At 40.9% G+C, this 27796-nt stretch overlaps 1 protein-coding gene across 1 annotated transcript; it reads left to right on the top strand.

Moving 5' to 3' along the window:
- The first annotated feature begins 357 nt into the window (after positions 1 to 357).
- On the top strand, positions 358 to 26339 carry ALKAL1 (ALK and LTK ligand 1). Its single transcript, XM_040625628.1, has 4 exons — positions 358 to 547; positions 23317 to 23367; positions 25119 to 25202; positions 26275 to 26339. The coding sequence occupies exons 1-4, from the start codon at positions 358 to 360 to the stop codon at positions 26337 to 26339; spliced, it is 390 nt and encodes a 129-aa protein (XP_040481562.1).
- Positions 26340 to 27796: the final 1457 nt, after the last annotated feature.

Genomic DNA, 27796 nt, shown 5'->3' with positions numbered 1-27796 from the left:
ACTGAACCAAGATCCGGTGTCCCGGGCCCTAGGAGGCATTCGGTAGGGAGCCCGGAGGACCAGCTGAGCCCTAGGCTCGTGTGTGCCGGGGAGTCCCGTGCGCTCGGACTCGCCTTTGTGCGCTGGGGCAACTCTGCGGTCCCCAGCCGCCGCTCCGCCCCGCGTCCCGGTCAGAGACACCGAGCCGCGCAGGTATGAGCCTACGCGGCTAAGTCTCAGCACTGCTCCAGCTGGACGCTGCGGGGACACCGCGCCGCCGCCCCTCTCCTGGGTCGCGGACTCTCCAGTCCCGGCACACACACCTGCCTCGGGACCCGCCCCTGGGAGCCTCCTGCGCGGTGATCCGGGCGCGCAGACATGCGGCTCGCTAAGCCAGGCGCCCCGCTACCCGCGCTTCTCCTGCTCGCTCTGGCTTTGTCCCTGCCCGGGGCCCAGGGGAGGCCCCGGGGTGGCAGGGGAGCACGTGCCACGGACCAAGAATCCAAGTCGTGGCTTTTCCTCCCCGCTGCTCGGGCCGGCCCGGCTCCCCACGCCTCCCGGAACACTGGTAAGCAGTCCCCTTCCCAGCCAGTCCTTTGCTCTGATCCAGGGTTTTAGGAAAGTGGAATTAAGCAGAGCAGAGAACAGACCATCTCTGCAGATAACCGGTTCCCAGCAAAAGAGGTAATTAGTTTATTACATTTAGCATTGTTCAGACTTAAGTAGCGAAAGCCATCTTGCAAAGGAGCGGGCATGATGTGTCCCTTCCGGGGTGAAGAAGGCCTTTTCAGTAGGCTGGTGGAACCGTGGGGTTCAGCCCCAGCCGGCCCAGGCATAGTGCACGGGTTCAGTACCTGTCAGCGCCTCACTCTGGGTCTTCCTGGGTTTTCAGAATTCAGTGAGTACTGACTGAACACACAGAGCCTGAACAGGGTCAGGAATGCCCCTTTGCTTCCCCCTTCAAGCTGGACTCCGGGAATGGTTGAGAAACCTGCGATTTTGAGCAGGCTGAGGTGGTGTTGTTCACTCGACCCTCCCTAGGCCTGGCTTCCAAATCAGCTCTGGGCACTCAGGTCCCTGGCTACTTAGATGCCGAAGGAGGGGACGAGGGAAAAACGACGGAGAAAAAAAATAGCCAATATAGAGGTCATGAGGTGCCCCAAGGTAGAGAGGTCCAGTATGATTGGGAAATGTGGAAATCCCAGGGCACAGTGAGGTCAGGGGGGCGGACAAGAGTGCAGGGCCCCCAGGGCAGGAAGCAGGTAGTGAGCAAGGAATGGAGAAGCTGCTAACAGTGTCTCTGTTTAGAGCCTGTGCCACGTAGAGGGGGTGGCGCCACAGCCTAGGCTTGGAGCAGAAGTGACCCTCTTCCGGGCCATCTGCTTGCTGCGGGGACCAGCCCAGCTGGGGCTGCCTGAGGAGGCCCAGCAGGCTCTGCCTTGCTGTCATAACTCTTTGGCCTCATACTTCCCTTTTAAGAAAGCAAAGAGGGATTACTTAGTATCATTTTTCTTTCATAATGTTGTGATATAAATACATAGTTTTCCTCCACAAACTTTCACTGAGTGCCTAGTACATGCCAGTCATCCTGCAGAGGGCTGAGGCCACCTACAGAAGCAGGCAGCCAGGTGTCTGAGCTCTGTCAATGCATATTCTGGGTGTGGAGGGAGGGAAGGCTGGTGCACAGGTGACCCCAGAGAGGAAGCAGAGGAAGGTTTTGGCAAGGGCCTCAGAAGCTGGCGTGGGTTGTTGAGCTTCCCGTGCCCAGGACCGGGACAGAGCTTTCCAGCGTGACTGGCAAGTCCAGAGTTCTCAGGGAGAGCAGGTCGGGCCCTGTGGGTGACTACAGCAGCGAAGATGCCACATCCTTCATATTCGTGGACTTGAAATTATTGTGGACCCACATATTTATCTCTGCTAAAAGTTCAGAAATAGGGGCGCCTGGGTGGCACAGCGGTTAAGCGTCTGCCTTCGGCTCAGGGCGTGATCCCGGCGTTATGGGATCGAGCCCCACATCAGGCTCCTCCGCTATGAGCCTGCTTCTTCCTCTCCCACTCCCCCTGCTTGTGTTCCCTCTCTCGCTGGCTGTCTCTATCTCTGTTGAATAAATAAATAAAAAATCTTTAAAAAAAAAAAAAAAAAGTTCAGAAATAGCCAAAGTAAAACCAATGAATGACTTAAACAGTAATGAGTGAAAGTTTATTGAGCACGCACCAAAAAGATGGTTTGCACGCCACACGCACTCAAACCAAAGCATGGAATGGGGCTCAGGTATATTGTCGTAAAGCAGCCTGTATAGTGAGAAAGCAGTGACCATTTATTCTTCACAGTGATTGGTTATGGTATTACAATTAAATGTTTGGGAATTGGTCAGTAGTTACCTAATATCCACATTGAGGAACAGTTTAAGTTTTGCTTATGATTTTTAGAAGCATACGCAAGAGACTACCCGGGTCAAGTTGGCCTTGCAAAATAAGCTAAATTAAGCTTTCTTTGTATGACAAAACTAGTTTGGACTGCTCAGAGAATTTTCAAGGCTGTTCTCCATTTGGTTTTGATTTTAACATCTCAGAAAACAAATGTTACTTTGGAATGAAAAAGAGTGAGAGAAAGTCCCAAACTACAGTAACACATTATTTCAGACCCATTTCATTTAACAGATCGTTTCTCCCCAGACACAGATTTGCAGTGGTGTTTCTTGGTTTTCTAAGAAAGTCCTAACTTCTCTTGGATGCAGGACGTTCCAGTCCCCTTGTGACTTGCCCCATCTGCTTTCTGTGTCTTTCACCGGGCACCACAGGCAGCACCCCGTGCCAGATAAACAGCTTCCGGCTGTGCCGTACGGATGCCAGCCGAGTCTTTGCCTCTGCTACTTTGGAGCCTCCAGGAAGGTGCTTCTCTCGTCTCTCCAAATTCTGTCTGTCCTCCTAGGCCCTGTTACTTTGTGGTATCTTCATAATTCTTTCCGTGTTCAAAAATATGGAAATCCTAAATTTACTTTGCAACCATCACCACTGTTCTGATGAAACTTGGGTGTGCATAATAGAATTTTATGTGTTAGAACCTAAATCCTCTCTATTTCAAGTCTGTTACTATTACATCTGCCCACTTAGCCAGTCCTGCCCAGTGAGTAAAATTTCTTCCGCAGGAATAATAAAAATAATTTTCCTTGTTTTGCATATCACCAAGAAGGGAGTGCAGGTGAGTTTTTTTGTTTGTTTTTGCAGATGGGTTTTTAAAAATATTTTATTTGCAGAGTTAATGGAAGCTGTTTGTTTTACTGAAAAACAGTAATTTGGGAAGAAGTCAAGATGGAAAGGTGATGTGTGATATTTTGCTAAGTGTACTTGGCAAGTGCTATCACCAGAACACTCATTATGAGGAGCCAGAGTGAACTCACATGAATGAATTTCTGCCCATTCAGAGTATTTCTGAGTAGTGATTGTTGCCTGTTTGCAGGGCATCATTCACCTAGCTCCTGAATGGGGAAATTCTGAGCAGGAAGTTTATAGAATCACACATGATGGCTTCTCTTTCCTTGGAATGACACAGTCCTAGGAGTCTGCCTTTCAGTCAAATATTGGCAAGGAAAACTAGGATTTTTAAAATTCCTTTGTAATGTTTCCCCCTGCTTTGGGCTTTGCTTTTATTGCTGGAAATAAGCTCTAAAGTATTTAAGAAAAGATTTCTAAGATCTCTGTTGCCATATGGGAAGACAGAAAGTGATGGCTAGGTGATTGGTTCAGAGTCTGGATGTTCCTCTCCTGTGCTAGTGAAGAAAGCATCACTGGGGGCGCCTGGGTGGCTCAGTCGGTTAAGTGTCTGCCTTCAGCTCAGGTCATGATCCCAGGGTCCTGGGATTGAGCCCCTCATCGAGCTCCCTGCTCAGTGGGGAGCCTGCTTCTCCCTCTGCCCTTCCCCCTGCTCGTGCTTTCTCTCAAATAAATAAATAAATAAATAAATAAATAAAATCTTTAAAAAAAAAAGGGAGAAGAAGAGAGCATCACTGAAGTGTGAATTGACAAGTCCTGGAGGTTAATCATTTGTTATAACTCTAATTCTATAACTGTCAACATAAACTGTCAGGAAATAGTAGCTAAATCATTATATCATGTTTAAAAATGTATAGCCTTATACATATTAATAATTAAAATACTATTAAAATAGGATTTACCTGGAATTATTGTCAGCCTCGTTGGTTAGATTATCTTATTCAGTGATGATTTTTTTCTCCTTTAAACACAGATAGCATTTTTCTTCTCGTACAACACTCCTCATATTGTAATTTGTATTCGTTTATATATATGTAATATATATATAAAATATATACATAGATTATATTTGTATAATATAATATTATATTATCTGAATATAAGCTTCTTGCGGTTGGAACTGAGGATTACTCAGTTTTTAATGCCCTGTCATCAAAGTCAGTGGATACAGTTGACATTTAGGAGGAGTTTTTTTCTTTGGAACTGAAATTTTGTAAAGAAAAAAATTTTAAATCAATTTTAATAGTAAAAGAATTGATTTTTTATTTGCCCTCAAAGCCTGATTAGATCTTATGATTTAATCTGTGCCATTTCTGAGTCATGAGCTCATTTCTTAGCATTTATGACCAAGTTTAGACAACACGACATCTGCTGCCCTTAATACCTTCTAGGGCAGTGGTTCTTAGAATGAGGCCATACACCTCAGAAGAAACTGGGAGGCATGTTTTGGATGTAATTATTGTATCCATTCTGGATATCCTAAGTCTCTGAATAATAGCCCATGCCTGGGCACCAAAAAGCTCTTGGAGGATTCTTGTATACACTGAGTTTTTGTAATCACCAGAGATTTTTAATTGAGGAGGGTGGGGAGGAGAAAAGTGGTATATCAGAATCTTCTGGAAAGTTTCTTTGAGACAGAAGCAATTCCCTACTGGCCTCCACAACCCTGGCCACACTTCTCTTTCTGTAGCTCTCTGCGCACTCTCTCATCCCCATGTGTACCCATAGCACCTAGCTACATTTTTCCAAATGTCTGAGTGATAATTTATGAAAAAAAAGGCTTCCTTGGTCTGCCAGCTTCAGGAACAGGCCATTAGGTCCCTTGTTAGAGAAGCACGATACAAGAACTACGAAGACGTGTGGTATGGGGAGCTTTTTGTAAACCAGTATTAGCCAAACTTTCTCTCCCCACCCCCTTCTTTCTTTTTGTTTCTTTCTCCCTCTCTTACTTTCTCTCTTCCTCCCTTTCTTTTTTCCCCTCCCTCCCTCTTTCTCTCTCTTTTAAAATCTAGCATTTATTTGCATCTTACAGAACTGGTTTTGAAAGAGTCCATGCTGGGAAACATTGTTTTGGCCACTGCATGCAGCCCAGCTTTACCCCAGCACCTGGGGGACACGGGAAAGCCCAGGACACAACAGAAGCAAGGAAAGGTGACTTGAGGGGAGAGCAGTGGGGAGGGGCCACTTATCAGACTGCTAGTCTCTCTCCTCGGGCCTCCCTCTTCCCTGAGACATAACAATATTGAAATTAGGCCAATTAATAACCCTACAGTGGCTTGTAAGTATTCAAGTGAAAGAAAGAGTCTCAGGTCTCTCACTTTAGATTGAAAATCAGAAATGATTAAGCTTAGTGAAGAAGATGTATCAAAAGCTGAGATAAGCCAAAAGCTAGGCCTTTTGCAGCAGTTAGCCAAGATGTGAATGCAAAGGAAAGGGGTGCTTGGGTGGCTCAGTCCGTTAAGTGTCTGTCTTCTGCTCAGGTCATGATCCCAGGGTCCTGGGATTGAGCCTCACGTCATGCTCTCTGCTCAGTTGGGAGCCTGTCTCTTCATTTACCTCTGCCTGTAGCTGTGCTCTCTCTCTTTCTGTGAAAGAGAGAAAGAAAGAAAGAAGAAAGAAAGAAAGAAAGAAAGAAAGAAAGAAAGAAAGAAAGAAAAGAAAGAAAAGGAAATGTTCTTGAAGGAAATTAAAAGTGCCACTCCAGTGAACAGACGAATGATAAGAAAACAAAACATCCTTATTGCTTATATGGAGAAAGTTTTAATGATCTGGATAGAAAATCACACTAGCCACAACACTTCCAGGCCAATGCCTAATCCAGAGCAGAGCCTTAGCTCTCTTCAATTCTGTGGAGGCTGAGAGAGGTGAAGAAGCTGCAGAAGAAAAGTCTGAAGCTAGCAAAGGTGGGTTTGAGATTTAAAGAAAGAAGCTGTCCGCGTAACATCAAAGTGAGAGGTGAGGCCGCAGGTACTGATACAAAAGCTACAGCAACTTTTCGAGAAGATCTAGCTCAGATCATTAGTGATGGTGCCTACACTAAACAACAGATTTTTATTGTAGATGAAACAGCCTTCAATTGGAGGAAGATGCAATCTGGGACTTCTATAGCTAGAGAAAAGTCAGTGCCTGGCATAAAGCTTCAAAGAACTGGTCGACTTTCTTGTAGGGGCTAATGCAGCTGGTGACTTTAAATTGAAGCCAACACTCCTTTACCATTGCAAATATCCTGGGGCCCTTAAGAATCATGCTGTGCTTTAGAAATGAAACAACAAAGCCCAGATGACAGCACATCTGTTTGCAAATGGTTTACTGAATATTTTAAGCCCATTGTTGAGATCTTACTGCTCAGAAAAAAACATTCCTTTCAAAATGTTACTGCTCATTGGCAGTGTACCTGAGCTCGGATGGAGATGCACGATGAAATTCATGTTGTTAGCATGGCTGCTGACACAGCATTAATTCTGCAGTCCTTGGATCAAGGAGTAATTTTGACTTTCAAGTCTTATTATTTAAGAAATACATTTCACAAAGCTACAGCTGCCAGATAGTGATTCCTCTGATGGATCTGGGCAAAGTAAATTTGAAACCTTCTGGAAAGGATTGACCCTCCAGATGCCATTACGAAGATTCATGACTCATGGGAAGAGGTCAAAATATCAACATGAATAGGAGTTTGGAAGAAGTTGGTTCCAACCCTCATGCATGACATTGAGGGGTTCAAGACTTCAGTGGAGGGAGTAACTGCAGATGGGGTGGAAATAGCTAGAGAAACAGAATTAGAAGTTTGTCTGGGGGTGCCTGGGTGGCATAGCGGTTAAGCGTCTGCCTTCGGCTCAGGACGTGATCCTGGCGTTATGGGATCGGGCCCTACGTCAGGCTCCTCCGCTATGAGCCTGTTTCTTCCTCTCCCACTCCCCCTGCTTGTGTTCCCTCTCTTGCTGGCTGTTTCTATCTCTGTCAAATAAATAAATAAAATCTTAAAAAAAAAAAAAAAGAAGTTTGTCTGAAGGTGTGACTGAATCATTGCAATCTCATGATCAGACTCTTACAGAAGAGGAGTTACTTCCTATGGATGAACAAAGAAAGTGGTTTCTTGAGTGGAATCTACTCCTGGTGAAGACGTTGTGAATATTGTTGAAATGACAACAAAGGATTTAGAATACTACTTAGAATAAACTTAGTTGATAAAGCAGCAGCAGGGTTTGAGAAGATAGAATCCAATTTTGAAAGAAGTTCTACTGTGGCTAAAATACTATCAAACGGCATCACATGCTACAGAGAAAGCATTCATGAAAGGAAGAATCAGTTGAAGCAGGAAATTTCATTGTTGTCTTATCTTACTTTAAGAAATTGCCACAGTCACCTCAACCTTCAGCAAACACCACCTGATCAGTCAGCAGCCAGTAACATCGAGACAAGACCCTCCACCAGCAAAAAGATGAAAACCTGCTGAAAGCGCAGATGATGGTTAGCAGTTTTCAGCAATAAAGTATTTCTTAATTAAGAAATGTGCATTGTTTTTTTTAGACATAATGCTATTGCACTTAATAGACTGCAGTGTAGTACAAACATAACTCAGATTCACTGGGAAACCAAAATTCATTGGGCTTGGTTTGTTATGGTGGTCTGAAACTGAAGCTCTGACATCTCCAAGGTATGTCTCTGTCTACCACCACTCATGTTTTAAGATGTATCCGGGATTTGTTTTGATTAGGCATGGCAAGACATGGAAATGACCATTGTGAAGGAAGAAGTTTTACTCAAAAGTTCCCTAGAAACGGGAGGCACAGCATGCCTCTAGGGCCACATAGGCAAGCAGCAGGTTTGGCCAGAAGCAGAGTGAGTAAAGAAAAAGACCAAGAGCCTTTATCAGTGGTTTCTTCAGGAAAGGTAAGGAGAGTGGGTTTAGGATTGGCTAGTTTAAGTAATTTCATTCGGCTCTGGGGTGTAGGGTGGTCTGCAGTTGTCTGGTTCTTGGCCCTGGGTAATTAGGGCAGGAGAATATTGGCCTTGAATATGAGAGCTGGATGAGGGAGGTCATGGGAGTGGGGGGTCTGGATTGGTTGGTGTACAAATGAAAGGTGGGCTTGCAGGCTTTCTTGTCTCTAGGAATTGGCTAGGTCTGGGAGGGGCCATGTCTCCAGGGCCAACAAGGCCTCAGATGTCAAAGAATCAGAAATACAGAAACTAGAAAGGCATGATTTCACTTTCACCAACTTTGTCTGGCTGGCCCTCCAAACTCTGTTCCTGTCTACTGTGCACCTGTCAGTCTTTATCCTACTGGACCCTTGGATGCTTTGCTGCCATTGACTCCTCCCTATTCTTACATTTCCACAATTATTCCTGCTTTGCTCTTTTTCTCTAACCACTCTTCTGTCTCCCTCTGACCACCTGTCTTTTGGCTTCCCTTTAAGTGTGCATCCCAGGGTTCGGTTCCCAATCATGACTTTTTTCCACTCAGAGTGTTCCCTTATGTGATCCCATGCACCTTTGTAGTTTCAACTATTGCTTCTGTGTGGCCCTTCTGTGTCCTTTAAATGTGTACATCCACTATTTGCTGAATATCTCTACTACAGGAATTTCAAACTTGACCTTTCCCTATCTCAACCAGGAGTCTGCCTTCAAATCTGCCGTAGTACTTCTGGTCTCATAAAAAGGCTGTGATTCTCAGGTGGTGTGAATTGACTATTGGATTAACAGCACTGTGGGATTTTCCAGTGATTCAGTTTGTTGACAAGCTTCTAGCTGCCTAACCCAACAAGAACATAGTAGTACTGGATCCTGTGTTTACTGCTTGCACTAATCTAGTGACATTTGGTTGTCATTCTAAATAACTTACTGCACATAACAATGTTATCACACTGAGGAATGCGGCACGTCTATTTATTTTGAGATGCTTTTAAAAAATATTTTTATAAAAATCTGGTTTGTCTTTTTAAGTGTCTATGGAAGTGATCATTTGAAATCTGAAAGGGAGGTTAACTAGATTAAAACTAGAAAGGAAAGAAATCATTTTCAAGAGATTAGTCCTTAAATAAAATGGCTAAAGTTCAAATTAAACATGAATTGACCTGTGGTTTAAAACCTGAAAGAAATCTACCTTGCAACATAATTTTGTACTTTTTACAGTTTTCTGGACTCATTTGATATTTTGTCCTTTGGTGAAAATACCACATAATCTTAGAACTTTGTCATAATATTTTATAATTTAGGACTTGGAAAGCTGCTGCAGAGATTATTTAGTTTGTTTACCTCAATGGCATCTTTGGAGATGTGTGGCTTGAGAAGGCAAGTGACTGTCAGGTTAGGAGAGGGCACAATGCACAGTTGGGTACAGAGTGCGATTCAATATGACTGTATTTTTTTTTTAAGATTTTATTTATTTATTCGACAGAGATAGAGACAGCCAGCGAGAGAGGGAACACAAGCAGGGGGAGTGGGAGAGGAAGAAGCAGGCTCATAGCAGAAGAGCCTGATGTGGGGCTCGATCCCAGATCGCCGGGATCACACCCTGAGCCGAAGGCAGACGCTTAACCGCTGTGCCACCCAGGCGCCCTTCAATATGACTGTATTTTTGAACTCAGATTATTATTTTAATTTTTAAAGATTTTTAAAATTTATTTGAGAAAGAGTGAGCAAGTGAGAGAGACAGAGCACAAGCCAGGGGAGAGGTAGGCAGAGAGGGAGAAGCAGACTCCCTGCTGAGCAGGGAGCCTGATATGGGCTCAATCCCAGGACCCAGAATCATGACCTGAGCCAAAGGCAGATGCTTAACCCACTGAGCCACCCAGGCACCCTGAACTGGGATAATTTTAAATGATTTGTTGGGGCGCCTGGGTGGTGCAGTCCTTAAGCGTCTGCCTTTGGCTCAGGGCGTGATCCCAGCGTTCTGGGATCGAGCCCCACATCAGGCTCCTCTGCTAGGAGCCTGCTTCTTCCTCTCCCACTCCCCCTGCCTGTGTTCCCTCTCTCGCTGGCTGTCTCTCTCTCTGTCAAATAAATAAATAAAATCTTAAAAAGAAAAAGATTTGTGTCCTTTGTAGAATAATTGGTGAAATATTACAGTTACTTTTTATTCTAAAAATATATTGTATCAAGCACCATAGCACAATTTTAGAAATAATTTAAACACAAGATGTATTAAAAATCAAGTTGCCCATATATATAACACATATATGTCCTTGCTCTCAGCTGAGAGAGCCTTGAAGCAACCTGACCCCAATAACAACAAGCACACCTAGTACCCAGATTTTGGTTTCTTTTCTTTCTTTCTTTTTTTTAAAGATTTTATTTATTTATTTGACAGAGAGAGAGACAGCCAGTGAGAGAGGGAACACAAGCAGGGGGAGTGGGAGAGGAAGAAGCAGGCTCCCAGTGGAGGAGCCTGATGTGGGGCTCGATCCCAGAATGCCGGGATCACTCCCTGAGCCAAAGGCAGACGCTTAACGACCTGGGCCACCCAGGTGCCCCAGATTTTGGTTTCTAATACTATTCTTTAGTAAAGGAAATGGGGTCTGTGGAGAAATGGCCAAGACTAAGATTGGGACAGGGAATGATTCAAGATGAGCCTGCAACATTTGGTAGTGCTAGAAAGTAAAGAAGTGATAAAAATACAAAGCAACACCACCACCACCAACAACAACCCCCACGATGACATTTTTTTACTGGAAAGAATTCTGTGTCTGGTCTTCTAATAATCACAAACTACAAATTGACTAGTTAGTAATAATGTTATAGCTTATTGATTATGAAATACTTCAGTACAGAGTATGCAGAAGTTCTGTATCTTGCTTGGAAGATTAAGATGACTGCTTTCAAACTTGAACTCCTGTGAGTTCTTGTTAAAGTGATTTTATAGCTCTGGGCCTGAAATTCTGTATTCCTTATACGCTTCCCAAGATCCACAGAACTGAGTTATTCAGTCAGTAGCCACTAGGAACTGTAAGGGTGCCTTCTTGGGAGCTGATGCTGCTCTTCTAGGGAACATACTTTGAATACCAAAAATTTGAAAAAAAAAAAAAAAGCAACTAGTTTGAGTTTACTTCATTTTTCTTTTTAAAAAATTTTTAAAAAAGATTTTATTTATTTATTTGGCAGAGATAGAGAGAGAGAGGGAGTGAGAGTGTGTGTGTGCACAAGCAGGGGGAGCAACAGAGGGAGAGAGAGAGAGAGAAACAGGCTCTCTGCTGAGCAGGGAGCCTGCTGTGGGGCTTGAACCTAGGACCCTGGGATCATGATCCGAGCTGAAGGCAGATGTTTAACCAACTGAGCCACCCAGGTGCCCCTTACTTCATTATCCTGAGTATAATTTGCAGCTGAAATAGCATTAGGCCCCCAAAGGTTACATACAAAGAGAGTTAATCTCTTTATTTAAAAATCTTTAATAAAAGAGGCATGATGTAAAAATGTATATTTACACATTTACAAATATATACTAGTACAGATACCATGTAATTATACAAGGACAGAAGAAAGTACATACTTTATGACAGGATATATTTTTTAAGATTTTATTTATTTATTTGAGAGAGAGCAAATGAGAGAGAGAGAGAGCTGAGCAGGGAGCCTGATGCTGGGCTCAACCCCAGGATCCTGAGGTCATGACCTGAGCCGAAGGCAGACACTTAACCGACTGAGTCACCCAGGCGCCCCATGATAGTGTATTTAAAAATCCTAAAAGTAAAAAAAAAAAAAAAAAATCCTAAAAGTATTTTTTTAAAGATATTACTTGCTTGAATATGTTTGTCATCAGCTTTTTCCTCAAATATTTACTGAATTTCATTTTTCAAATACTGTTATTTCCTACTAGCAATTTTCTCAATGCTGATGTAATAAGGGTAGTTTTTGTTTTTAAAATGGAACTGTTTTTATATATTGAGAAAGAGAATAATTGTGTCATCTCTAACTAAAGGAAGTGATAACTCAAGGAACTATATAGCAAACATTTCAATTTAGGTACCTGAAAAATGCTAGCTTAAAACACAAGATGAAGGAATGCCCCCTCAGTACCTAATAAGGTGCAAAGGATCAATTAACATGGCTTTGTAAAGAATCAATCAAGTCAGAGCAAATATCTTTATAGTAAGATATTAAGTTATATGCAGGTAGAAGTGAACACTAAACCTTTTCTATTATTTTGTTTTCCAGTTGTTCTGTCTTATGACTTTTTTATTATTCCACATGATCTCTGCTCATTTAAAAAATTTACTTAAATTCCAGTTATTTTGTAGAGTAGCTCTATTTTTGACTTTGTGAGGAACCTCCATACTGTTTTCTAATGTGGCTGCACCAGCTTGCATTCCCACAAACAGCGTAGGAGGGTTCCCCTTTCTCTGCTTCCTAACCAACATCTGTTGTTTTCTGACTTGTTAATTTTAGCCATTCTGACCTGTGTGAGGTGATATCTCATTGTGGGACTAGAGGGTATTATGCTAAGTGAAATAAGTCAATCAGAGAAAGACAATTATATGATTTCACTGATATGTGGAATTTAAGAAACAAAACAGAGGATCATAGGAGAAGGGAGGGAAAAATAAAACAAGACAAAATCAGAGAGGGAGACAGAGGTGAGCACAATCTCTGCTCATTTCGAACAAGAGAATTAGGAACGAGAGATAAGCCTGTCAGCATTTCATACATGTATATGCAAATCTATTTCTTCATAAAAATATTAGGTAAACTTAAAATTGATGATGGTGGCAGTTGGCAACTTTTTTGGTTAAATAAAAACTAGAAATTTTCACAAATTAGATGAATGAGATAGTAGTTTTGGGGATACCTGTCACGCATTATGGGGAGATCCTTTTGTTTTTAATCCATCTGTTTATGTAATCTTTTATACCTTATAGTTAGATACCAGAAGAATGAAATATGCATTGGAGGCTTGTGCTATCCAGCATGGTAGCGACTCAATGCATGTGGCTACTGAGCACCTGCAATGTGGCTAGTCCAAACTGAGATGTGCTGTAATTGTTAAATACACTTCAGATTTTGAAAACTTAGTATAAAAGATGTAAAATGTCTTAATAATTTTAAAGTATGGAATATGTGTTGAAATAATATTTAGAATATATTGGTTTAAGCAAAATAAATTATTAAATACATATTACCTATTCCTTTTACTTTTTAAAATGTAGCTACTAAAAATTTTGAAATTACATATGTGACTTACATTTCAATAATGGAGATTGCTTTTTTAGGACCATTTCCCATCAGAGATCAATCAGCTAATCTTGTGTGGGGGTAATTCTCTCATATTTGATTTCTCAATTAATATTTTGTTGATCAAAAACTATCACAGATGCATCTAACACTGAATACAAATTCAGTTTCAATCAACTAGTTTTTTATTGAAAAATTAATACAGATTTATGTTCAAAATTAAAATTAATAATGAGTGTGCATTGAAAAGTACCTCTTCTCTCCCACCCCCAGAATCCTGCTTCTTGATGCCTTTCTGCAATCACCATTACAATTTTACTACAAATAGAAACGTGCTACTGAGCAGGCATTGGCAGACTTTTTCTAGGAAAGGCCAGATAGTAAATATTTTGGCTTTTGTGGGCTCTCTCATCCCTGCAGCAACCACTCAACTTTGCATTATAGCATGAAAGCAGGCACAGACCACATGTGAACAATGAACATGGCTGTGTTCCAGTAAAACTGTTTTTGCAAAAACAGGCATAGGGCAGAATTTGACTCCTGAGGCTAATGCTATTCATTGGAAATACAATAACCTATCTTTAAAACTTTTGACTTATCTCTCTGCATCTATTCTTGTTTCTCTGCACTGGGCATTATGATCTTTTAAAAGTGAATCTTGATTGTGTCATCCTCTTGCCTAATTTTTTGACTTCTCATCACTCATAGAATTAAGGACAAAGTTTATAAAGGACTATAAGGTCATCTATGTCTGCTGCTTACTTATTTATTTATTTATTATTTATTTATTTATTGGAGAGAGAGAGAGAGCGTGCACATGTATGAGCAGGGGGGTGGGGTAGAAGGAGAGAGAGAAGCAGACTCCCTGCTGAGCAGGGAGCTGGTTGCAGGACTCAATCCCAAGACCTCGGGGTCATGACCTGAGGCCAAGGCAGATGCTTAACCAACTGAGCCATGCAGGTGCCTTTGTCTGCTGCTTTAGCTGACTTTTCTCTCCCTTACCTTCTTTCTCTTTTAGCCATCCCGGACAGTTCTCAAATACTTGAACACAGTGTGATCTTTCCCTCTTCAGAGATTTTTGTTTTCTTTTTTCTTCCTTCCTTCCTTCCTTCCTTCCTTCCTTCCTTCCTTCCTTCCTTCCTCTTTTTTTTGATCTAGGGTGCTGTTCCCATCTCTTCTTACCTAGATATCTCTTGCTTATCACTTTAGGTGTCAACTTAAACATCGCTTTTCTGTCTTGTTTAAGTCAATCTGCTTTATGTTCCTATATTGTGTTTGTACTTTGAAATGAAAATTCAAGTGCATTTAAAGTATGGTTTTCTGGGTGGCCTATGCTGAACTCAAGTGAGGCATTGATTGTTTTCATTCAAAAGGTAACAGCCTACTTGAAGGATCATCCTCTCAGCTTTTTATTCCTTAAACATTTGCCAGATGCCCTATCCACAAAACACTGTTGTACCACCTGCAGGTGATAACAGATGAATAAGACATTGTCCCTTTCCTCAAGAGGCTACAATATTGCAGTGGAGACAGACATGTGCACAGTTCACTATCATGCTAATCAGAATGTGACAATTGCCTTTATAGAAGTTAGAAAATGTGCTATGGGAGTGTAGAAGAGGGGTATCATCCTGAGTGTCATCATTGTGCCAGGTCTACAGGTTAAAATCATCAGAAAAAGATAACTATATGATCTCACTGATATGTGGAATTTAAGAAACAAAACAGAGGATCATAGGGGAAGAGAGAAAAAATAAAACAAGATGAAACCAGAGAGGGAGACAAATCATAAGAGACTCTTGATCATAGGAAACAAAGTGAGGGTTGCTGGAGGGGATCGTGGTGGAAGGATGGGGTAAATGGGTGATGGACATTAAGGAAGGCATGTGATGTAATGAGCACTGGGCATTATATAAGACTGATGAATCACTGATCTCTACCTGTGAAACCAATAATACATTATATGTTAATTAATTGAATTTAAATTAAAAAATGTTAAAAAATCATAGTTGAAAATGCTTTTGGAACTAGAATTATTTATAGACTTTGAATATGCTTTAGTCATAGAACTCCAACTGCACTCAAATGATTCAGGTTTCAGAAAGGGCCAGAGGAGTTACCTTGCCAGATAAACTGTGGAGTATTGACATTCCAGGAGCCAATTTGGATGCTTGGTTTCAGGGAGGTATGGGGGAAAGACCCATGTTCAGGCTGGAATATAATAATGAGAACACCAAAATATTTATATAAAGAAATACTTATATCTTCACTGTTGCTTTGTTTTTCTGGATTAGTTTGGATGGTTTGTAAGTGCAGATGTTTATTGTCAGTGGGAAGGGAGCTCAGCTGTAGCTGCACTCCTACCGCCCTGATGGTGCTGCTCTGGACTCACAACTGGGCTGCTAGGAGCAGGGAGCTCCTTCTGCAAGGAAGTGCTTTTATACCCCTCATTAACTCTAGGATGTAAAGGGCTATTAGAATTTCTATGTCTTCATTTTACACTGCCTGTCTCAACGAGGTCACACAAATCAGTGCGGTCATTCAGACTCACTTATAGGGAGGTGACAAACATTCATGCCCCCATCATAAACTCATATGATGTTTGACACGCACAGGAGTCAATCTATAATAAGGATATTGCGAGTTTAAATCTGTAACTTCCAATGAACACTAGGTTCAAAATTTTAAGTTTCAGTTTTCTTTTCTTCTAAAAGAGTTGCATATACTCCCAAATTATTCTTATAAATTGTGTTTTCTGGATGGTGTACTTATAGTGAGTAAAAAGTGAAGTGTGGGATATAGTTCGATTTTTTATTTTCTCTTATTTGAAATGCAAAACCTCAGGCGCCTGGGTGGCTCAGTCACTTAAGTGTCTGCCTTTGGCTCAGGTCATGATCCCAGGGTCCTGGGATAGCACCCCAAATCAGGTTCCCTGCTCAGTAGGGAGTCTGCTCCCTCTGCCCCTCCCTGCCCTTCTTCCTCATGCTCACACTCTCTCTGTCTCTTGCAAAAATAAGTAAATAAAATATTTAAAAAAATGCAAAGCCCCTTTAAGTGGGAGTGTGTCATGATGTGGAGAACATTTCACTTCATTTGTTCTGGCTGCTATGGGGATAGTGGGTTAGAGGAAGAAGACCTGTCAGGAAGCTGCTGCCCAGGCAATCACAGAAGTATGATGGTTTGGGACCAGTCTTATGTTAATGAGAGGAAACAGAAGTGTATGGATCTCGGGTAATTTCTGGAGGTGGAATATAAAAATTATGTAATGGAGTGTGTTTAGTAGAGAGGGAAAGAGGAAAGTCAAGCATACCTTCTTGATATCTGGCTTGAGCAAAGGGTAAAGAGTGATGTCCGTGTACAAGACCAGGGAACATGGCGGACAAACATTGGGGAAATCAGATGTTTGGTTCTGGCTGTGCACTTTTGAGAGGTCTGTAAGTTTCCCGAATAGAGTGGTAAAGCAAGCAGGTAGCTCTGGGGGAGGTCTGGAGCCCCAGGGAATGGTCAGGACTAGAGATACAGATTTGGAATCAGCTGCATGAACTGCCATGAGTTGATGTATTAGGTGGTTGTCATTACAGACTATTTATAAGAATTTTATTTATTTATTTATTTATTTATTTATTTATTTATTTATTTAATTTTTTAATGATTTTTTATTATATTATGTTAGTCACCATACAGTACATCCCCGGTTTTCGATGTAAGGCTCGATGATTCATTAGTTGTGTATAACACCCAGTGCACCATGCAATACATGCCCTCCTTACTACCCATCACCAGCCTATCCCATTCCCCCACCCCCCTCCCCTCTGAGGCCCGCAGTTTGTTTCTCATAGTCCATAGTCTCTCATGTTTCATTCCCCCTTCTGATTACCCCCCCTTTCTTTATCCCTTTCTTCCCCTACCGATCATCCTAGTTCTTATGTTCCATAGATGAGAGAAATCATATGATAGTTGTCTTTCTCTGCTTGACTTATTTCACTTAGCATTATCTCCTCCGGTGACGTCCATGTTGTAGCAAATGTTGAGAACTCGTTCTTTCTGATAGCTGAGTAATATTCCATTGTATATATGGACCACAACTTTGTAATCCAGTCATCTGTTGAAGGAGCATCTCAGCTCCTTCCACGATTTGCTCTTGTGGACATTGCTGCTATGAACATTGGGGTGCATATGGCCCTTTTCTTCACTACGCCTGTATCTTTGGGGTAAACACCCAGTAGTGCAAATGGATGGATCATAGGGTAGCTCAATTTTTAACTTTTAAGGGACCTCCACACTGTTTTCCAGAGTGGCTGTACCAACTGCATTCCCACCAACAATGTAGGAGGGATCCCCTTTCTCCACATCCTCTCCAACAATTGTTGTCTCTTGCCTTGTCTATTTTTGCCATTCTAACTGGCTTGTAAGGTGGTATCTCAGTGTGGTTTTGATTTGAATTTCCTTGATGGCTAATGATTTTGAACATTTTTTCATGTGTCTGTTAGCCATTTGTAGGTCTTCATTGGAAAAGTGTCTGTTCATATCTTCTGCCCATTTTTTGATTTGTTTATTTGTTTCTCGTGTATTGAGTTTGAGAAGTTCTTTGTAGATCTTGGATACCAGTTCTTTATCTGTAGTGTCATTTGCAAATATATTCTCCCATTCCGTGGCTGCCTCTTAGTTTTTCTGACTGTTTCCTTGGCTGTGCAGAAACTTTTAATCTGATGAAGTCCCATAAATTCATTTTATCTTTTGTTTCTCTTGCCTTTGGGGATGTGTCATGAAAAAGGTTTGCTCTCCAGCTAATGTCGTAGAGGTTGCTGGCTCTATAAGTGTTCCTCTAGATTTGAGTGGATTCTGTCTCACATCGAGGTCTTTCATCCATTTGGAGTTTATTTTTGTGTATGGTGTGAGAGAGTGGTCAAGTTTCATTCTTTTGCATGTAGCTGTCCCAATTTTCCCAGCACCATTTATTGAAAGACTTCTTTTCCCACCGGATGTTTTTTCCCTGCTTTATCAAATATTAGTTGCCCAAAGAGCGAGGTCCATTTCTGGGCTCTCTATTCTGTTCCATTGGTCTATGTGTCTGTTTTTGTGCCAGTACCATGCTGTCTTTGTGATCACAGCTTTGGAGTACAGCTTGAAATCGGCATTGTGATGCCCCCAGCTTTGTTTTCCTTTTCAACAGTTCTTTGGAGATTCGGGGCCTTTTCTGTTTCCACAAATTTATGGACTATTTGTTCCAGTTCTTTGAAAAAATGTCCTCGGTATTTTTGATCAGGATAGCATTGAAAGTGTGGTGCTCTGGGTAGCATGGACATTTTAACTATGTTAATTCTTCTGATCCATGAGCATGGAATATCTTTCTATCTTTTTATGTCTTCCTCAATGTCTTTCAAGAGTGATTTATAGTTTCTAGAATATAGGTCCTTTACGTCTCTGGTTAAGTTAATTCCAAGGTAACGTATGGTTTCTGGTGCTATTGTAAATGGGATGGATTCCCTAATTTCTCTTTCTTCAGTCTCGTTATTCATGTATAGAAATGCAACTGATTTCTGAGCATTGATTTTGTATCCCGCCACGTTACTGAATTGCTCTATAACTTCTAATAGTTTGGGAGTGGCTTCTCTTGGGTTTTCCATATAGAGTATCATATCATCTGCGAAGAGAGACATTTTGACTTCTTCTTTGCCGATTTGAATACCTTTGATCCCTTTTTGTCGTCTGATTGCTGTTGCAAGGACTTCTAATACTATGTTGAATAATAGTGGCGAGAGAGGGCATCCTTGTCGTGATCCTGATCTTAAGGGAAAGCCTTCCAGCTTTTCCCCATTGAGAATAATATTTGCAGTAGGCTTTTCATAGATGGCTTTTATGAGATTGAGAAATGTACCTTCTATTCCTACACTCTGAAGGGTTTTAATCAGGAAAGGATGCTGTATTTTGTCAAATGCTTTTCGGCATCAATTGAGAGGATCATATGGTTCCTGAGTCTTTTCTTGTTGATATGATGTATCACACTGATTGATTTCAGAATATTGAACCACGCTTGCATCCCAGGTATGAATCCCACTTGATCGTGATGGATAATCCTTTTAATGTACTGTTGGATTCTATTAGCAAGTATCTTGTTGAGGATTTTGGCGTCCATATTCATTAGGGAGATCGGTCTGTAATTCTCCTTTTTGAGGGGGTCTTTGCCTGGTTTGGGGATCAAGGTAATATTGGCCTCATAGAATGAGTTTGGTAGCTTTCCTTCTGTTTCTATTTTTTGAAATAGCTTTAGGAGAATAGGTAATATTTCTTCTTTGAATGTTTGGTAGAATTCCCCAGGAAAACAGTCCGGGCCTGGAGTTTTGTTATTTGGAAGGTTGTTTATCACTGACTCAATTTCTTCATAATTAATTGGCCTGTTTAAGAAATCAATTTCTTCTGGTTTCAATCTTGGTAGTTTATAGGTTTCCAGGAAGGATTCCATCTCTTCCAGATTGCTTAGTTTATTGGCATACAGCTGTTGATAAAAATTTCTAATAATCCTTCCAATTTCAATGGTGTTCGTCATGACCTCTCCTTTTTCATTCATAATTTTAATAATCTGGGTCCTTTCTCTTTTCTTTTGGATAAGTGTTGCCAGTGGTCTGTCAATTTTATTGATTCTCAAAGAACCAGCTTCTTGTCCTGTTGATCTTCTCCTGTACTTCTGGTTTCTGCTTGATTGATTTCAGCTCAATTTTTGGTCAACTCTTCCTCGTGTGTGGATTAGGCCTGTCCCTCTGTTGCTGTTCCAGCTTCTTGAGGTGAGAATATAAAAACTGCATTTTTAGAATTTTCTGTTCTTTTGAGTGAGGCTTGGATGGCTATATATTTCCCCTTAGGACTGCCTTTTGCAGTATCCATAGGTTTTGGACTGTTGTATTTTCATTCTCATTGGTTTCCATAAATTGTTTAATTTGATTTTTGATTTCCTGGTTTATCGAGCTATTCCTGAGCAGGATGGTTCTTAGTCTTCAAGTGTTTGAGTTTCTTCCAAATTTTTCCTTGTGGTTGGGTTCCAATTTCAGAGTGTTGTGGTCGAGAATATCAGGGGATAATTTCAATCTTTTGGTATCGGTTGAGATCTGTTTTGTGTTCCAGAACATGGTCTATTCTTGAGAATGTTCCATGGGCATTAGAATAGAATGAGTATTCTTTGGTTCTGGGGTGTAGTGTTCTATATATATCTATGAGGTCCAACTCGTCAGTATGAATTCAAAGCCTTTGATTCTTTGCTTAGTTTTTGCCAGGGTGTTCTGTCTATTTCTGATAGTGGGTATTTGAGGTCCCTACTATTAATGTATTTTTATTTATATGTCACTTTATTCTGGTTAGGGAGAGTTGGCTTGTGTATCTTGCTGCTCCCCTGTTGGGGGCATATATATTTATAATTGTCATATCCACTTCTTGAATACTTCCTTTAAGAATAATATAGTGCCCTTCTGCATCTCTAACTATAGTCTGTAGTTTAAAATCCAATTTATCTGATATGAGAATTGCTACCCCAGCTTTCCTTTGAGGTCCATTTGCGTATGAAAGATGGCTCCATCCTCCACCCACTCTCCAGTCTGAATGCATCTTTGGGTTTGAAATGAGTCTCTTGTAGACAGCAAATGGATGGGTCATTTCTTTTTATCCAATCTGCAACCCTGTGGCTTCTTATGGGAGTGTTCAAACCATTCACATTAAGACTGAGTACTGAGAGATATAATTTTAATGATGCCATGTTGCTAGTAAAGTCTTTGTTTGTACTGGCTGTGACTTTCTGTTCTGTATCACTCTTGGGGCCTTTTTCCTTTTATAGATCCCCCCGTAATATCTCCTGTAGGGCTGGTTTCGTGGTTACGAAATTGGTTAGTGACTGGCGATTCTGAAATGTCTTTATTTCTCCATCAATTCTGAATGACAGCCTTGCTGGATAAAGGATCCTTGGCTGCCTGTTTTTCTCTGAAAGAGCTTTAAATATGCCCCCCCCAACCCTTTCTCTCATTCCAGGTCTGTGTAGATAGGTCTGACGTAATTCTGATGCCTTTGCCTTGGTACGTGAGAAATTTCTTTGCCCTGGCTGCTTTCAATACTGTATCCTTGGATCTAATATTTGTGAAATGCACTATGACGTGACGTGGTTAGGTTTGTCGTGGTTGAGCTTGGGAGGGGTCCTCTCTGCCTCTTGGACACGAATGTTTGTTCCCCTCGCTAGATTAGGGAAGTTTTCAGCTACAATTTGTTCAAATATCTCTTCTAGACCTCTGTTTTTCTCCACCCCCCTGGGGATGCCGATGATTCCAACATTGGATTGTTTCATTGAGTCAGTAATCTCCCGTAACCTACATTCGTAGGCTTGGATTTTTTTAAGAGCAGCTTCTATTTTTTTTTTTTCTCTATTAACCCATCCTCCAATTCACTAACCCGTTCCTCTGCTTCTGTGACCCTGGCCGTCAGAGCCTCTAGTTTTGCCTGCATTTGGCTCATAGAATTTTTAATTTCTGTCAGATTCGCTCTCATTTCTGTCCTTAGGGATTCTATATTCTCAGTAACCTTTTCGTTAATAGTTTTTTCAATTCTACTCATCATTTTGACCATCATTACTCTGAATTCCATTTCTGATACTTTGTTACATCCATATCCATTATTTCTGTGGCAGAGGCCACAGACTCACTATTTTTTCTTTGCTGGGGGGCTTCTCCTTCTTGTCATTCTGATGAGGAGAGGTTGCGGGAGTTGTCAGAGCAAATTATTGACTGGGTCCCAGGACGTGCCCCTTGTTTTATAGGGATCTTAGGGATGTGGGCTTCTTCTTTAAAGATTTTATTTATTTATTTATGTGGCAGCCAACCAGCGAGAGAGGGAACAGAAGCAGGGGAGTGGGAGAGGAAGAAGCAGGCTCCCAGGGAGGAGACCGATGAGGGACTCCTTTCCGGAACGCTGGGATCATGCCCTAAGCCGAAGACAGGCGCTCAATGACTGAGCCACCCAGGCGCCCAGGTTGTGGGCTTCTTGAAATTTCAGCCTGCCTTCTGGGGGAGGGGCTTGCCGCTCTGATACTCAGGCAACCCTGTTTGGTAGAGTCTCCGAGTCCCCTGCGAGGGGGGATGGGGATGGGCACTCTCTGAGCTGGTATTTACAGGCTTTTGTTCTCTGGCGGCTTTCCCTGGCGGTTTGCTGTGCCTCTTCTGAGAGTCAGAGCAGCAGCGGCCGAATTTCAGCCTCTGTCACAGAACAGAGGGATTGCGGCCTTTTCTCTACTAATGTTCTGGCCACTTTAACTCTGTTTCTGTTGGTGCTGCTCAACCCTGCAGCGTCCCGGGATGTGCGCCCCACACCCGGTGTCCCAGCCCTCACTTCCAGGGCCGGCGTGTCTCTGTCCTTTGTGTTTCTAACGCCGCCAGCCGCCAGCCGCACCGCGCGCACTCCGGAAGCTCCCGGTCTCAGTCTGGATCCAGTGAGCGCACCGGGATTCTTGTGTTCCACGAGATGCCTAGTGGTGCGCGCACCCGGCTCACGGTCTCAGTCTGCTGTTTTGCGGGTGCAGTCCGCGAGCCCCGCCCACTCTCCCATGCAAGTGGCTACCGCTTCCCGGCGCGAATCGCGGCGCTCCCTCTCTTCCCGTTTATCTTCCGATATCTGTGCGGTTTCATGGCTCCCCGCTTAGTACCTCAATACTCAGCGCTGGAGATGTTCATTTGTAGAGATCCAGATGCTCTTCCTGCATCTCAGCTGGTTCCGTGGTTGTTTAGGCTGGTCTGAGGTACGTATCCAGCTCGACTCGGGAACCGGCTGAGAAAAGGTGTCTCCTACTCCTCTGCCATCAACTCCTCCTGGCCTATAAGAATATTTTAATAATGGAAATGCATCCAAGAAATTCTAAAGCTTTTTTTCTTTTCAGAAATATTCCCAAGAGATTTGAATTTAAAAGACAAATTCATAAAGCATTTCGAGTAAGCACAAAATTTATCATGATTCAATTAAATAAAAAGACTGTATGGAAATTACTGTGTGAGTAGGATATGAAGATAAATGTCTGTAAGAAGCTCAACAGTCCAGTAAAGGAAGTGGACAAATGCCATTAATGTGTATTAACAGTAATATAACCCAGGTCTTGGTAAATAATAGAAGTGTAAATATAGTTTTAGGGATGCGAAAGTGAATAATTTCCTCAAAACTACCAGGAAAGGCTTGTACTGGATGTGATATTTAAGTTGGGCTCTAAGGAGAATAGTATTTTCCTGGATGAGGAAGAACACTCTGGGCAGAAGGACTTCTTTCAGAACATGGTAGTTTGGGGCAGGACAGGTAGATGTTGTGAATGCACTGTGGGGTAAGTTTAAGTAAGGTGTGTGGCCCCTGGGCAAAGTATGGCTGGAAAGGTAGGTTGGAGTCATAGTGTGAAGAATCCTAAGGGTATATATTCTAAGGAATTTAGGCCATGCTCCTCAGCCAATGGGGGCAAAAGTTTTTGAATCGGGAAAGACAGACTTCGTATGCCATGTCTTTTTTTTTTTTTTTTTTTTTTTTTTTAAGATTTGTTTGGCAGAGAGAGAGAGTGAGAGAGAGAACAAGAGCACAAGGCCGGGGCAGAGGGTGCGGAGGAGAGGGAGAGAAAGGTTTAAGCAGACTAGCAGACTTTGCATGGAGATCAGAGCCTGACAAGGGATTCTATCTCATGACCCTGAGATCTCTACCTGAGCTGAAACCAAGATTCGGACACTTAACTGCACCACCCAGGCTCCCCCATACATATCTTAAGCACAGATGAAATACTCTCTCAGACCCTGTTTTGTTCTTTATATCAGCTTTGTGAATCATTGGAAATCATCCTATGCCTCAAGTTCTAGCAATTCACTAAATAATTTAATTGTGAATCAAGCACCCCCACCTTCACCATTGCTGTAGCCTGGCTGTTCCCAATCATCCCAGCTCCCACTGCTGTTTCATATCTCAGGCCTATAAACTGGAAAAATATGGTTTTCTCACTTAAAGCCAGTGGCCATATTTTTAATTAACTTCAGAATGATGGTTGTGAGCATCAAGCCAAGACCCATCTGAGCCCCAGCAGGTGTAAGGAATTTCCCAGTGTTGAGTGTTTCTGAGTCACTCTGTTCACAGCACTGTGGGCCCTTCTACCACTTCCAAAACATCAGACTCTGGATGTAGGGATGAGTTTTGGTGGAGACTGTCTGGGATTTGTGGCAATAAATAAAGAAGTCTCTAAGCCCTGCTCACTTTACAACAGTCCTTGACACTAATAAAACACAAATTACTTTAATTAGAAAATGGATGTATATAAATGTCTCTGTATATAAACTACTTCCTATTACACAAAAACTGAAGAACAGAAAGTGGGAACCAAGGATATTTATTTTTTATTCTTCACATCTACTTGATTTGGTTTGTACAAATTTTTTCTGTCTAGAGCTCTTCCTTCTTAATTATTCTAAAGAGTTCTTCAGAAACTGAAGTTTCCATTATGTGAAATGTTGAAAATTGTAATGAATTCAGATGATTTTTCATAGATTACAACTTACTATCTCCCACAGAACTAGGGTGAGAGAAGTGCTCTCAGACAAGTTCTTTTAAGGGCATGGAAGGATGTTAAGTTACAATTGTATTATTTCCATCCATAAAGTGCTAGCAAACTTGTTTGGAAAACACGCCAATGTTTATCATAAACATTCTTTTACTGTCTAATAGGACCAGTCACATTTTCAGCAGAATGTAGCAAACATTTCCATCGACTCTATCACAACACCAGGGATTGCTCAACACCAGCTTGTAAGTAGTTTGGATAATTGGGTTTTTTTTTTTCATTAAAAAAATCTATCCAACAATAAATGCATGTAATTTTAACTTCAACTGTCTGCGGCTGGGAATAGACTAAACATCGTATGAGATGCTATTTATAACATTGACGGTACTTAAATGAAGGCTTGTGTGTGCTGTTGAGAGTACAAGGAATGGACCTGCTTATAATTGGGACTATATCCAAATCTGAAAATAGCCAGATTTCCTTGGAGACTGAAATGTTTGTCAGGATTTAAACTTTTTATCCTTTTCAAATTCTTTGGCATAAAGTGCTCTGTCATATAAATGGAAAAAAAAAAAAAAGGATGACCATGAAGTGTAAGTCAAAATTTCCTCTTAAGTTATTTTAAAGTAAATAGTTTCATACCTTATCATTTATGTAGTGATCAATTGTTCTGAATAATGGTAGCATAGTGTTTTAAGGTGGCTCTAATGAATTCTTTTGGACACTTAAGTTACCAAAGTTAAAAGTTTCAAATGTAATATTTAAATGCTATCATTGAAACTGCCCAGATCAAGAATCATGTGTGGTAATTCAGTTGGTTGTTTTTAAATTCCTTTCTAAACCTAAACTTCCTTTTAAGGTAAATGGATTTTAAGCATTTTGTTTCTTTTTAACTAGATTGGTCATCTTGAAGCATGTTTAATTTCACTTTCGGGATGTTGAATCAGAATTGTTACAATTTTTCAAAACTGCTTGTGTTCAGTGACTGAGGAAAATTAATCACACTGAGATCAAAGCAAACTGACCAAGTGGTAGCACAGCATAGTGGAGAAAGCTTAGTCTTTGGACTCAGGCTACTCACTGGTTATGAGATTCTTGACATTTGGATGCTGGTTTTTCATCTCTGTCTCCAAAGCAGGGAACAGTACCATCTACCTGATTGTATTATGAGAGTTAATGAGAAAACCCAGGTTAAGTATTTGTTGTGTTGGTGGTTATTAAATTTTAGCTCTTATTATTTAATTAGTGACAATAATAATATGGTTTTCCCCACATTTGTAGTAACTATATACATAATTTTCCCCTAAATGTTTTCAGATTACAAGAGATGTGCTAGATTGCTAACAAGATTAGCAGTGAGTCCCCTGTGCTCACAGACCTGAAAGACTTGCCCTATGAGTATGTATTTATTTATTTTTCTTATTCTGTTTAACTTTCTTAAGAAATTTTGAATAATTTAAAAGCCAGGTAGCTGATTTTAGCAACACCTAATAGACCCAATCTGTGGATTTTTCACTTAGTGTTAAAAAGCTTTGTCTAAATGCATAGACTGCTTTATTGAATTAATTCAAAATGCCCTCAACAGTGATTAAATTAAGTAAAATAAACAGCTTTTTGATAGCCTTATTAGTCGAGTGATTTTTAAAAATATTTCAGTTTTGGAGTTATATTATTATTGTGTGGAAACCTTATGCAGAGAGACATTAGATAAACAAAACTACCTTCTTTTAACTGGTTCAAAGATATTATAAAAGTAGCACTGGATTCTAAAATTTTGATTTATGCATGATATAAAATGAAAAGAGAGAAAGTATTGGAAGAATAAGGGAAAAAGTAAGGGATCAAAAATATGATGAATCATCATCTTCTCTAGCATATACTTTGCCAGAGCTGAAATGGTAAGTCAGAATTTTCATTCTGGCTAAATTACACACTATAGCCCTAGGCAATAAAGTATTTGGATAACCTAAACAAATTTAATGAAAATTATAACATTTATTTACAAAATTAGACTCTATACAAGAGGCTGAAAGATATTCTTTTTTCCCCCAGAGATTTTTTCTACTCAGTAGTTCTTTCCCAGGGCAGAACAAAGCCAACACATTTTTGGGTCAGTGTTCAGCACCACGGACAAATCCTTTTAAAGAAACAGTTTTTCACAGCTTGTGAGTAGAGATGGATGTTATGGCATATGTTTAATATAGAAGTATCTATGAATATCTTGATTTGGCCTATGTAACTTAATCTACCCCAAGTAACTGCATGGGAGTTCCTTAACTCATCTCACAAGTTCATTGTGCCAATTACTAAGACAATCCTGATTTCTTGTTGCTATTTTTATTCTTATTTAAAAGCAATTATAATTAATAAAATAATTGGTACTCTTAATTCTCAAATTTACAGTTGCAAAATTTTAAAAATCCTCTCTTTCTCTCATTGTTAAAGAATTCATTTATTTTAGAGAGAGAGTGCAGCAGGAAAGGGGCAGAGAGAGAGGTGAGAGAGTCTGAAACAGATTCTGCACTGAGCATGGAGCCCAATTTGGGGCTGGATCTCAGAACCCTTAGATCATGACCTGAGCCAAAACCAAGAGTTGGATGCTTAACCAACTGCACCACCCAGAGCTCCCCAAATTCTCTCTCTCTCTTTTTTTTTTTTTTGAATTAAGAAGGTCATTTTAATGTTCAGTGGCAAGATATTTGAATTAACTCTCAGTCTATCTCAAACATTTTGAATAATGTAAGACATGAATAAGTAAAGAAAATTTTTGGCTATTAGTGATCTAAATCAAAACACATTTATTTTTCTTTGTTTTAATATATTTTATGTGAATGAGTAA

This window comes from Ursus maritimus, unplaced genomic scaffold (assembly GCF_017311325.1).
Source record: "Ursus maritimus isolate PB19 unplaced genomic scaffold, ASM1731132v1 scaffold_9, whole genome shotgun sequence".
Classification (NCBI taxonomy): domain Eukaryota; kingdom Metazoa; phylum Chordata; class Mammalia; order Carnivora; family Ursidae; genus Ursus; species Ursus maritimus.
The sequence above is the reverse complement of the archived record's forward strand: the minus strand, read 5'-3'. Positions and strand labels throughout refer to the sequence as shown.